General features: G+C 37.5%; 1 protein-coding gene and 1 pseudogene across 1 annotated transcript; one reads left to right on the top strand and one right to left on the bottom strand.

The window, feature by feature from the left end:
* The first annotated feature begins 1,131 nt into the window (after window positions 1-1,131).
* Window positions 1,132-2,460, top strand: LOC141716919 (aspartic proteinase nepenthesin-1-like). The gene has a single exon (XM_074519073.1). It carries the CDS (start codon window positions 1,141-1,143, stop codon window positions 2,458-2,460), a length of 1,320 nt encoding a protein of 439 aa, XP_074375174.1. The 5' UTR covers window positions 1,132-1,140.
* A 658-nt stretch (window positions 2,461-3,118) lies between these two features.
* LOC141716918 (vignain-like) lies at window positions 3,119-13,777 on the bottom strand (annotated as a pseudogene).
* Between the last annotated feature and the right edge of the window lie 776 nt (window positions 13,778-14,553).

Here is a 14,553-nt window from a genome sequence, read left to right as displayed (position 1 = left end):
GAAGTAAAAATATACTCTATTTATTATGTTGATACCGGAGAAAAATATTATTTTAGAGAGATTATTACTTTATCGAGGTTTAACTATGATAGAATACCAAATTTTTCCGTGTTTGGGAATTGTTAAAAAAATCATTAATTATATAAAAAAAATTCTCTTACCCTATATTTTAATATGAACTCAAAACAATAATATAATCGCAAAATAATAATATAAAATAAGTTTATACCCTTGCGCGGGCCCAAATGCTAGTTCCAATAGAGTTCACCAGCACCTTGAGTTGTTCTTTATTCCACCAAATTTGTATTTGTACTCCATATCACATATTAATAGCAGCAAACCTCCTCATTGATCATCACTACGTGTTATTTAATCAATTTTCTGTTAACAGTGAATATAATAGTATCAAATATTGCTATTGAACTTCATATCATTCCAATATATGCTAATATAAAAGTGAAAGAGGAGGCAAAAGACGCTCCTCATAAATGAAGAGAGTTTTAGAACTTCTAACACTTTGAGTAGAGACAAGGAGATCGTTGAAGTTGATTTTTGTTATAATTTCCTCGAATTTTAATTAAAGAAGATATATAAAGTGGTTGTTGAAATTGCTCTAACTCACCCACATTTTACTAAAACATTAATTTCACCTCAAAAAGTAGTACTATGCGACACTTTGCACAAAAATTATATTCACAATACTTGTTTTTTTCTTATAATTTTTTCTTTCTTTATTTAAAATTACATTCCAATTTTAGTTTCCTATACATTAATTTACACATAACAACTGTCTAATCCTGTAGCTTCCAAATTCCCTTTCCCCTCTCTTCCAAACAAATGCTCTGGTGATGCACATTTTTTTTTGTTTTACTGAAATTTCAAATAATTGTTTCAGACAACAACAAAAAAGAGTTTCTGAAACAGGTTTTTAGGGTTGATCAGTTGTAAAGGCATGCTTGGTCAGTTGTAAGAGATGTTAATTATCAATTCACCCCTCTGCCTTTCTGTTTTCCTGCATTGTAATGGCTCCTGGCCGTTTAGCCTTTCCACCTGCCCCTCCTCAGTTTATATACGCTACTACGTTTACATAACAGTGTAGCCTACCTATTTTCTCATCACAAAATCTTAAAGCTTCGTGTCATGGCCTTTACACCATCTTTCCCTACAACATTTCTTCTACTCAACACATTCCTTACCCTCCTAACATCATCATCACTCTCTTCCCCACCATTATCAACCCCGACACGTATCAATCTATCACACCTTCATTCCTCTCAAAACTACACTAAACTCCAACTCGTCCAACATGCACTTCCACGTAGCAAAGCCCGCATGGAAACACTCTCTATCATGGCAACTGTGGCCACCATGCAATCCCCTGTTTATTCTGGTCAAGGCGAGTTTTTGATGAACATTTCCATTGGCACCCCGCCAAAGCCTTTTTCAGCTATTGTTGATACAGGCAGTGATCTTATATGGACACAGTGTAGTCCATGCACCAAGTGTTTTGATCAGCCTACTCCTATTTTTGATCCCAAAAACTCGACTACCTACTCTGCCATTCCATGTTCCAGTGAACTATGCAAAGACATGAACATTTTTAGGTGCAATAATGGATGCAATTATTTGTACACTTATGGTGATCAGTCATCTTCACAGGGTTACATGGCTATGGAAACATTTACCTTTTTGGATTCTACTAATAGCAAACCTGTGTCTGTCCCTAACATAGGGTTTGGCTGTGGTGTGAACAATCATGGATCTGGCTTCGGTCAGGGCTCCGGTTTAGTAGGATTAGGCCGTGGTCCTTTGTCACTCATTTCACAATTAGGGTTCAAGAAGTTTTCATATTGTTTGACTTCAATTGGTGATAATAAAACAAGTAGTCTTCTTTTGGGGTCTTTAGCTGATTTCAACTATTCCACCACCACCAGTGATGCAAAATGGACCCCCTTGATACATAGTTCATATCAACCAACTTTTTATTATCTTGATCTAGAGGGAATTACGGTTGGCCAAACTCTCTTGCCTATATCAACTTCTATGCTTAAATTGAGAAAAGATGGTAGTGGTGGAATGATAATAGATTCTGGTACAACTATAAGTTATATTCAAGAAACTGCATATGAGATGCTTAAGAAAGAGTTTACTTCACAAATGAAACTTAGGGTTACAGAATCGGATTCTGGAGGGCTTGATCTGTGTTTCGATTTGCCAACCGATAATATATCTGAGATTAAGGTTCCAAAACTGAAGTTTCATTTTAAAGGTGTGGATTTGGAGTTACCAGTTGAGAATTATATGATTGCTGATTCGAATATGGGACTGGCGTGCTTAGGAATGGCAGCTTCGAATTCAATATCTATACTGGGAAATGTGCAGCAGCAGAATTTCTTGATCCTTCACGATCTTGAGAGTGAGAGCTTATCATTTGTTCCTACCCAATGTGATCAGTTGTAATTACTTATCTATAATAAGCTTGCAGATCAATAATGTTACTTCTTGAATAAGGAATTCATGCGTCTTTCAAAATACAGAAAGCAAATTTCTGTTGCATTTTGACATGTGATGTTATATTTACTTCTCTTATATCTGTATTGATTCATTAGAAGTTTAACTACATTACAAGGCCATTATATAAGATATAATTGTTATGAGAATCAGTAGACAGTAGTTTATAGCGTATGCCAGTGTTAGTATGAACTCAGGTTTGCTCCTCATACTTTCATCTGTAATTAAAGTTGACCACCTTGGTTGCACAAGATGAACTGATAGCTTAGTTATGCAATTTTCTTAAAGTGTGCACACAAAGTCTTGCTTTTTTAATAAATAGCCAAACCAAGGACAGAAGAAGAATTGTTTAATTTGAGACACCAGAGATCCAGTTTACTATAACCTGCGCAGAATAGCACCGATGTTGTAGAATTTGTATCGGTTGTTAGTACTAAAACGGTATATAAAAAACTAAAAAAACAAAGCACTGAAAAAGCAAACAACTGTAACAGTGTCTTTACAATATTGTACGAGTACTTAGTTGTATATATAAACAAGCGTGAGTTGGGAGACTAGTATCAGTCCACACATATTTAATTTACTGATTAACAGAAGTACTGAATATTCAAGCAGTGGGATATGAGGCTTGTATTGCAATGCCACAGAGGCCTTCCTTCGCAGAAATGCCCCTCTGCATCATTATGTAACCTTCTTCACCCCAACTTGTACCCCATGAGTTCTTCACCAACCAGTACAGGGCCGTCTCCATGATTTCGGAGGCCTTAGTATTGTGGAACTAAAATCTAAAATTTGATGAACTAAAATCATATGAAAAATTTGCAGTAGTAAAAATAATTCTTAACTAATAAACAAAATATAAAAATAGTTCAAGTTAAAACTAAGAAGTTATTATTCTTCTTACTTTTGAATGTGCAAAATCTCTAATTAAATCAACAAAAATCCAATTTAGCCAACATTTGCTTCTCAACAGACAACATAGCTAAGCCATTCAATCTCTCTTGTGACATAGTTGATCGAAAATAATTCTTTATCAACTTCAGCTTAGAGAAATTTCTTTATGCAGTAGTTACTGTAACCGATATAGTAAATATGATCCTGTAAGCAACCCATGTATTAGGAAAAGTAACATTCATTTGTTTGATATAATCCAGCACTTCAATCGGTTTAGTTAAGTTCCCCGGTAAAGATATTCTCAGCAGCTGCAACTCTGAAAATAATTCAAGTCCATCTATATCTTAGTCGTCCCCATCTTTCAAATAAGTCTCAAGTGCAACACAAGCATTCTTCATGCTCTCATCCTCCATTTTTCTCAACCTCCTCAAGTTAAATAAATACCCAAAAACATCGTCATATTTTTCCATCCACAAAATTCTCACGCAAATATCCAAAATTATCAGGCAAATATCCAAAATTCTCAGGCAAATTAGTATCAACATTCAAGTCATTAACATTCAAGTCATTGATATTTTCATCCACTAAAATCTCAGACAAATTATCATTAACCGTGACATTCTCACTTGAATTATTCAATATATTAATAGGTTTCACATACCTATTCACAGATCCTTGTAAAGATTGTGTGAGTTTGTCTTGCCTCACTTTTTACTTTCTCTTAAAACATCCTGAATCATGCTTCCTTTTACCCGTCATTATACTAACACCTGTAAAATATGTAGTATCTAGTATAGTAAATTAGTTTTGAATTTAAAATACCAAAGTATAAAAGAATTGAAGAGATCACTATATATTATCTTTGCTGCTCTTGTTGATTTTATATTTGCTCAATTGAGCTTATTAGGTTTTTTACCTTTTTGGTTATATTAAAGACTTAAATTGATTTAAAATATTGTAAAACATTATGCTAATTTATTGGGTATTATATGTTTGAAAATGTGGGTATTTAGCCCCACATTGTCAAGTCATTTTGAGCCGTTCTTGAGTGGGTGTCGCTTGGAGTATGTTCTCCTCCGTGAGAGCTTTCCGAGGCATTTTGAAACACTCAAAATGGTTAAGGGATGAATGAGATACGATCATTCAAAGTTGGTCCCTTGAAGGTGAAATTGTAGATGTGAAAACTTGTATCCCATATTGAAATGGAAAAGGGGTTTTCATTGCTTTATATAGCACAACACTTTAGTAGTGTTTAAAAGTGTTAGTAAGGTGTTGCTCCATCTCCTACGTGCGCACACATGGGGGGTGCAAATTGTGAGATTTCAAGGGGTAATCCGAGGCTTGCGAAGCCTTCGGGCTTGCCCGCGTGTGTGACGTGCGGACACGAATATAGCAGAAAATTGGCCCGAATAATGACGGACTAGTTTTGCTAATTTAATTTTCCATTGGGCTTGGGTTCTTAAATAAATAATCATTATTCAGTATTTATTTTATAAATACGAATATGAATTGATTTGACAGTTATAATTCGATTCAATTACGGATAATAATTGACTCTCGAATTAAATTTAATTAACGCGTTTAATTAAATAAGAGAAGTAGTGCACACGTTTCTCTAAGCCTATATATTTTCGCTATAGGGTTTAGGGTTTACTCACTCAGAATACACAGTCGTCCTCCTAAACACAAACCCTACCTCTCTCTCGGTGATAGTTTCGTACCCGTTCAAGCTCGCTGAAGGTGCTCGTTATCCGTAACGCCGCCGCTGCCACGTTTTATCCTTGGAGGCTATTGACTCGCACATACGGTGAAAGACAAAATAGCTTTAAGGAGACAGTTTCAACTGGACTCGAGGATCTCCCTTTGTTTATATCCTTTCTTTCTCTGTTTGATTTCGTTTACTCACTTACACACTTATTTGATTTATATGTATTAATCACAGATTGTATTCACAATCTTAAATCTATTTTATTTTATGCATCTTTGACTGATACATCTGTATCTACTTATTTTGTTGAGTAACAGATCGATGGAGAACCAAACTGTGAACGATCCAATGAACAAGACGGCTGATCCCAACGCACAGATCACTGGATCTGATGGGGTTCACCAGCAGGCGATTAACCCTAACGCACAGATCGTACGATCGGATGGGGGTCAAACACCTGTTGGACATGTGCCTTTAGGACATGTGCCTGTGGGACACACTGTCATTGGACAGTTTAGTGTTCTTCTTGGACAGATCATACCTGTGGTGCCTACTGGTGTGCATACACCTGTAGTACAGACGCACGCACTATCTGTTCCACATGTGATGCCTACTGCACCTGTTATGCCAACTGTGCCTGCTGCACATGCTGAAAAACCTGAGAAGTTCAACGAAACGAACTTCAAACGTTGGTAATAAAAGATGCACTTTTATCTGACCACGTTACATATGGATCGCTTCCTTATGGAAGAACCACCGTTGCTCACTGCTGAGAGTAACATGCATACTGTGTATGCTGATGCTTGGAAACACTCCGACTACATCTGTCGGAACTATGTGCTAAATTGTTTATTTGACTCGTTGTATAACGTATACAGCGTGAAGCCAACAGCTAAGGTCTTATGGGAGTCACTTGACCATAAGTATAAAGCCGAGGACGCTGGGGCAAAGAAGTGGATTGTTGGCCGCTTTCTTGATTATAAGATGGCAGACTCTAAGACTGTGGTCAGTCAGGTGCGGGAACTGCAGGTGATCATTCATGACATTCATGCTGAGGGAATGATCATAAGTGAGTCTTTCCAAGTCGCTGCTGTTATTGAAAAACTTTCACCTGGATGGAAAGATTTCAAGAACTACCTTAAGCACAAACGAAAGGAGATGTCTATGGAGAATCTTATTGTTAGACTTCGTATTGAAGAAGACAACAGAGGATCCGAGAAGAAAGTTAATGTTGCCACTGAGAAGGCAAACATGGTGGAGCATGCTCAAAGCTCCAAGCCCAAGAAGACTAATTCTGGTAAAGGAGAAAAACTAGCACCCAAGGGAGGGATTTCGAAGTCGAAATTTCAAGGGAAGTGCTACAACTATGATAAAGTTGGTCATAGGTCTTCTGACTGTAAGAAGCCCAAGAAGCCCAACAAGAAGAAAGAAGCAAACATGGTAGAGAATATCTCAAAGGAGATGAGTGATATAGACCTCTGTGCTACGGTCTCTGAAGTGAACCTGATCGGTTCTAATCCACGTGAATGGTGGATTGATACCGGTGCTACTAGGCATGTTTGCTCAGACAAGGCAATTTTCTCTAGCCTCAAAGCTTCCGATTCTAGTGAGAAGCTCTACATGGGGAATTCAGCAACTTCTACCATTGAGGGTGAAGGCACGGTGATCCTGAAGATGACCTCTAGGAAGAATCTGACTTTGAAGAATGTACTTTATGTGCCTGATATTCGCAAGAACCTTGTGTTTGGTTCTTTGTTGAATAAGCATGGCTTTCACATTGTAATAGAGTCAGATAAAGTTATTTTGTCTAAGAGTGGTATGTTTGTAGGCAAGGGTTATTTAACCGATGGGCTTTTTAAGCTTAATGTAATGTCCGTTAAGGACGATAATGAAATGAAGAATTCTTCTGCTTACTTGCTTGAGTCTCCTAATTTATGGCATGCTAGATTAGGACATGTAAATTATGACACTTTACGACGTTTAAGTGTAAAAGAATACATACCTAAACTTACTATTGATTCAAAACATAAGTGTGAGACTTGTGTTGAGGCAAAATTAACGAGATCGTTATTTAAACGTGTGAAAAGGAACACCAAAGTGCTAGACCTAATACATAGCGACATATGTGATTTAAAATTCGCTCCAACAAGAGGAGGAAACAAGTATTTTATTACATTCATTGATGATTGTACAAAATAATGCCATGTATATTTGTTGAAAAGCAAAGACGGAGCTATAGATAAATTTAAAATCTATAAAGAAGAAGTTGAGACACAACAGACTGAGAAAATCAAAACGATACGAAGTGATCATGGAGGTGAATATGTTGAACCATTTGGGGAATTCTGTTCACAACATGGTATAATCCATGAGGTCACTGCACCATACTCCCCTCAGTCAAATGGTGCGGCTGAAAGGAAGAATCGCACTTTGAAAGAGATGATGAATGCGATGTTGTTAAGCTCTGGGCTTCTGATAAGTGGCATTTTATACCACTTAGAACGTCTTATAATGGCTTGAATTGATGTCTTGGAATCAAGTATTTTGTGTATTTGATGTGTTTTTCTAGTGTTTGTGCATTTCAGGGTATTAATTGCATTTCTGGAGAGATTTCATCAAGAATAAGCCTTGGCATGTGTTTGTCATTGCAAGTGGGAAGATAGGAGCAGAATGCAGCAAAGATTTGGAGCAAAAATATAGCATTTTCCAGAAGGGGTCTGAGCGCCCGCTCAGCTCTGCTGAGCGACCGCTCAGGAAGCTAAGCCCGCTCAGGGACGGAATTTTAGATTAATTATTTTAGACTCATGGTTCTGTTTAACTTCCAACTTCTGAGTTAGCTGGGTTTTATGGGACTCCTATATAAGTAGTTTTCAGAGACGTTTCACATAGGTTGGATCGTAGTATTAATCATGGAGCGAGGAGATAAGGAAGAAGACCGTTTTAGCACACCGCAACGAAGAGGAAGCATATTTTCTTGTGATTCTTTATTTCGTTGTAACGTTGGATACTAGTTTTCTTTGCTTTGAACCTATTTACTCTTGTGATGTACACTAGTTTAATATAAGTAGTTTTAGTTATTATTCTCGTGTGTTATTATCATGTTTTCATATGAACCCATGATAACGATGAGCGCTATCATGGGCTAATCATGATCATGGGCTCGTAACTGATTTATTATGGAATTCTTTAGTTAGTTGTTTAATACCTTAGTGTGTGATGATTGTATGATATCTAGTATTGGTTGTGCTTATTCGTCTTATGTGCGTCGCGAACATATAAGATAGGGTGTTAATCTCTTGTGAAGCGACGGTGGATCTTGAGATTTAGAACTTGCCATGCTAGCATAGGTTCATGTATGAGTATGCATGATTAGTGGGTAACTCTAACCGTTTTACTTGCCCTGTGTAATCATAAGGAATAACTTGTGCTTAAATCATTATGTTGTCAAATTCTGTAGACGTATAGGGTCTCAACATAATTGATGCCTATTCAACTTCTATCTTAATTATGGATTCTTGGTAGAATGGTATTAGTACAATGAAAGTTGGATTTTATCAGTTTCGTGTTGTTCGATTAATATCATCACTGTTGCATGCTAAGGGTAATAACAATGACTATTGAAGGAAGTAGTAATGAAGTTGTGATCTCATGTGTGTTTTAATATTGTTAATTCAAGTGTCAATTAAGTGCTTAATTCTCGTAGTTAATTGTAGTTAATAATTAGTTAATCAAATCTAAGTGTTATTGTCTTAACATTGAGAAGTAATCATACATTAGTGAGTGAGTGTTAATTGAACATAATTAGTCTGAGTCTATGTGGGAACGAACTGGAAAGTATTCTATATTACTTGTGAACGCGTATATTTGCGTGTATAATTAGCGTGTGTTTCCGCCCTAGCAGCTTCCACAATCGATGTGGGGAGAAGCCATCTTAAGCGCAAATAATATTTTAAATATTACGATGCGCAAGAATAAGGATGTAAGTCTTTATGAAATGTGGAAGAAAAAGAAACCAAGTTACCAACACCTGAAAGTGTGGGGGTGCCTTGCAAAGGTACTGATCCCTACACCGAAGAAGGTGAAGATAGGTCCTAAGACTGTGGATTATATCTTCATCGGATATCCTTCACACAGTACTGCATATCGGTTTCTTGTTCATGAATCTAAGATTCCTGATATTCAAAAGAATACCATTATGGAATCAAGGAATGCCTCATTCTTTGAGACGATGTTTACCTGTAATCCAGGAAACCAACAACCTACGACGTCTAAACAATCTCATGAGTCTGTAGATGACGATAATGAAAGTGATGAAAGTAAAGACGAAAATGTGGGGGTAGTGAGAAGGAGCAAAAGACAACGAACGGAGAAATCCTATGGGTCTGATTTTATGACCTATTTGCTCCAAGAAGGTGACCCAAAAACCTATAAGGAGGCGGTTACCTCACCTGATGGGCCTATGTGGAAAGAGGCCATCAAGAATGAAGTTGATTCAATTATGCAAAATCATACTTGGGAATTAGTGGACTTGGCAACTGATTGCAAACCATTAGGTAGCAAGTGGGTTTTCAAGAAGAAGTTGAAAACTGATGGCACTATTGATAAGTATAAGGCCAGACTTGTGATTAAAGGATACAAGCAACAAAAAGACGTTGACTACTTTGATACATATTCTCCTGTAACGAGAATAACGTTCATAAGGATGATGTGTGCTATTGCTGTAATGTGTAATCTAACTGTACATCAAATGGATGTGAAAACAGCTTTCCTAAATGGAGACATAGATGAGGAAATCTTTATGGAACAACCCGAAGGGTTTATTGTCCCAGGACAAGAAAGAAAAGTCTGTAGATTGGTGAAATCATTGTATGGTTTGAAGCAAGCGCCTATGAAATGGCATGAAAAATTTGATGAGGTCGTGCTGGCCAATAGCTTCAAAATTAATGAATGTGATAGCTGTGCCTATTACAAGGATAACGAGAGTGGCTATGTCATGATGACACTATATGTAGATGATCTACTTATTTCCGGAAGCAATGATAAAGTGATCAAATCTACCAAGGACATGTTGAAATTAAGATTCGACATGAAAGACATTGGACTAGAAAATATAATTATGGGAATTTAAATGTCTAGAACATCAGAGGGTCTAACATTAAGTCAACCACATTATGTTGACAAGATCCTTGAGAAGTTTCTTAAGGATGACTTTGAGAAAGCTAGGACACCTGTGGATATGACTTTGCACCTATCCAAGAACAAAGGTGTAGCTGTTTCCCAATTGGAATACTCGAGGATAATTGGTACTCTGATATACCTCATGAGTTGTACAAGACCAGACATTGCATACTCAATTAGCAAGTTGAGTAGGTTTACGAGTAATCCGGGAGCTGATCACTGGAAAGCGATCATAAGGGTACTAAGGTACTTGAGGGGAACTCGAGACTATGGATTGCACTATGGAAGATACCCAGCAGTATTAGAAGGATATACTGACGCAAACTGGATATCTTGCAAGAAAGCACTTAAGTCTACGAGTGGCTATGTGTTTACATTAGCTGGAGCGGCAATATCATGGAAATCCTCAAAACCAACGGTGATAACTCATTCCACGATGGAAGCTAAGTTTGTGGTACTAGATAAATGCACCGAAGAGGCTGAATATCTACGTTAGTTTCTGGAGGATATTCCAAGATGGCCAAAGCCTGTAACTGCAATAAGGATTCACTGTTATAGTCAATCCGCTATTGGCAGAGCACAGAGCACGATATATAATGGAAAGTCTCGTCATATACGACGACGACACAGTTCCATTAGACAATTGATCTCAACCGGAATTATCACTATTGACTATATACCGTCAAAAAATAATATTGCGGATCCATTAACCAAAGGGTTATCAAGAGAAGTGGTTGAGATATCATTGAGTGGGATGGGCCTTAAGCCTATTGCTTAACAGCATCATGGTGGACACCCAACCATTGCTGACTGGAGATCCCAAGAACTTGGTTCAATGGGACAACTAAATTATGATGACCAAATCACTGTGGGGGTAACCCCTGGCCTGTTCCTATGATGAGGAAACAGTGAGACCCGTAAGGTACGAGGTTGAGCTTTGAGCTTTTAATGATCTTTGATGAATACATGGAGTTCAGGAGTGAACGCATGGAATTCAGTTCAGTAAACGTGAGTTACTCTTTAAGATAAAGATTACCTATGTGGGAGAGAAGTGGGGCCGCTTCAAAGGAGAATTGCAAGGCACAATTTTTTAGAAACTCCAGCAGAACCAGGACGATGTTCCATGGCCAAAATGGACATACTCATAAGAGCTGAACGAGTCAGAAACGATATAGTGATAAGTATATCATCGTTTACACAAACGGTCGAACAGTTCAAGGACAAGCACGTCTACTATCTACCAGTAAAGTCGGTATGCTTAGTCGAGCGAAGGTTCAAGGAGCATTCTCTATCTATCGTATGCTATATCTGATCGAAGAAACTATCACCAAGTCAAATTCCGTGTCTGTCTGGTGTGTGCTACTGAAATATCAATCTCATCCATGTGGGGGATTGTTGAAAAATGTGAGTATTGAGCCCCACATTGTCAAGTCATTTTGAGCCGTTCTTGAGTGGGTGTCGCTTGGAGTATGTTCTCCTCCGTGAGAGCTTTCCGAGGCACTTTGAAACACTCAAAATGGTTAAGGGATGAATGAGATACGATTATTCAAAGTTGGTCCCTTGAAGGTGGAATTGTAGATGTGAAAACTTGTATCCCACATTGAAATGGAAAAGGGGTTTCCATTGCTTTATATAGCACAACACTTTAGTAGTGTTTAAAAGTGTTAGTAAGGTGTTGCTCCATCTCCTACGTGCGCGCGTAGTGTGGGGTGCAAATTGTGGAATTTCGAGGGGTAATCCGAGGCTTGCGAGGCCTTTGGGCTTGCCCGCGTGTGCGACATGCGGACAGGAATGTAGCAGAAAATTGGCCCGAATAATCACAGACTAGTTTTGCTAATTTAATTTTTCACTGGGTTTGGGCTCTTAAATAAATAATCATTATTCAGTATTTATTTTATAAATACGAATATGAATTGATTTGACAGTTATAATTCGATTCAACTACTGATAATAATTGACTCTCGAATTAAATTTAATTAACGTGTTTAATTAAATAAGAGAAGTAGTGCACACGTTTCTCTAAGCCTATATATTTTTGTTATAGGGTTTAGGGTTTACTCACTCAGAATACACAGCCGTCCTCCTAAACACAAACTCTACCTCTCTCTCTCGGTGATAGTTTCGTAACCGTTCAAACTCGCTGAAGGTGCTCGTTATCCGTAACGCCGCCGCTGTCTCGTTTTATCCTGGGAGGCTATCGACTCGCACATACGGTGATAGGCGAAATAGCTTTAAGGAGACAATTTCAACTGAACTCGAGGATCTCCCTTTGTTTATATCCTTTCTTTCTCTGTTTGATTTCGTTTACTCACGCACACATTTATTTGATTTATATGTATTAATCGCAGATTGTATTCACATTATTTTTCTTTATTGTATTGAATGGACCTAAAGTTAAAGTACTGTCATAAACTGGTGTATATGGGAGAAGAATAGATAATATTTTAATAATTTTATTGAATATAATTAATAATTATAAATATTAATACTATATGTATGTATATATTTTGGAGGCCCCTATATTATTGGAGGCTCTAGGCAAATAACTAGAAACTCCCCGTAAAGCCTACTCTGAACCACTACTTAGTTCCATCAGCAGTAGTGCCATAGCCTACAGCAGTTACTCCATGGCCCAAGTCAGTTCCACACTGTCCTGTAAAGACACCACTTGAGTAAAACTGAAAGTCTGAACCACTAGCATCAATGGCAACAGAGATTGGTTGATTAGCAACCGCTTTTAGCAGGGAAGCCTCGCTGTTTGCAGGCACATCTTCATGGCCAGTCATCTTGGCTGCATGGTTTGCCTCTTTGTTGGCATTGCACGTTCCATCAGTTCCACTGTAAGGGTAGTTTGCTTCAGTTGATAGGCCGTGGTTTCCTTGGATGAACTCAAATGCATTGTCAATGAGACCACCCTCACAGCCTTGATCTTCACCACGAGTATCACAATCAACTAGTTCTTGCTCGGATAGAGATATCAACTTGCCAGATTTGAGCTGAGTAATTCCTTCCATTGCTGCCACAGCCGAAAACGCCCAGCAACACCCTGTACAACATTGTATATGACAATCACAAGTGTCAGATGATAATTCCTGAACAAAAATAAGATTACAAATCATGGCATATGAACTCAGACTTACCACATTGGCCCTGGTCCTTGATAGGTGTAACTGCACCTTTCTTTCTCCAGTCCATGGTCGATGGCACGACAGTAACATTTTCATATCTGAATAAATTATTAGATGTGGCACATAGCGTGGTTCTTGAATCTGTTTCTTGAGGTTGTTAACTCTTCATTTGTATGGTCTGCAACCTAGTTTGTACGGTTTGCTATTAGCTTTGTTAAATGTGTGGATGTAATTAAGGTTCTCTTGGAAAATGGTAGAACGCCTTTTTTTTTTGTCATCAGCATCTGCGTACACGTGGCCATAGCAAGCCATCCATTGATCATGCGTCTCAGGTCATTGATGCCTCATTGAGAGAACGAGCTGCACCCAGGGATGCCAAAGCTCCAAAGCCGAAAATTATAGCAATCATAATGCACAGGTGCTTGCTGTAATATCTTGTGATTAATTAAGATAGATCTTTCAATATGCACTGAGACTGGACTTGTGCCTTTTATAGGAAAACACTAATCTAGTTCGCTGGATTATGAGTTACAGAGAATCATATTGTATATATCAGCGTGCCTGTTAATATCGGTTGATTATGACATGATTAATATGAGTTTTATTTGCAAATCTATTGTGGTATACATGTTTGTTTACTAATTACTTGTACATGTATACTAAGCGGTATTCTTACAGTATAACATATAGGAGGAACCTTTTTTCTCCTATCACACAAGGCTCCCGTGCCGTTTTATCAACATTACATGTAAGAATCTGCATCATATTGTGTTGTAAATCTAACAAATATGCTGGATATTTATGATATCAATTAGAATACATTTATGTTGAATGAAACGGCAAGGCGTAATTCTTAAAATGTTGATATAAAAAATGTTGTATGTTCCGTCACATATATAAACCAGCAGGATGACCGCCGCTTGAAAGTTTTTTTACTTTTTAGTTAGGATAAAATGTTGAAATATTTTATAATATTCATAATATCCGGGATTACAAATTAAATATATTTATTCTATATTTGAATTAATTAACTGGTCTAATTTCCAATAATATCTTATTTTTATGGACTTTGCAATGTATAATATCCAAAAGAATTCTGATTATGATTGATTAGGATTAATGGGTCTAATTGGG

This window comes from Apium graveolens, chromosome 4 (genome assembly GCF_009905375.1).
Source record: "Apium graveolens cultivar Ventura chromosome 4, ASM990537v1, whole genome shotgun sequence".
Taxonomy (NCBI): Eukaryota; Viridiplantae; Streptophyta; class Magnoliopsida; order Apiales; family Apiaceae; genus Apium; species Apium graveolens.
The sequence above is the reverse complement of the archived record's forward strand: the minus strand, read 5'-3'. Positions and strand labels throughout refer to the sequence as shown.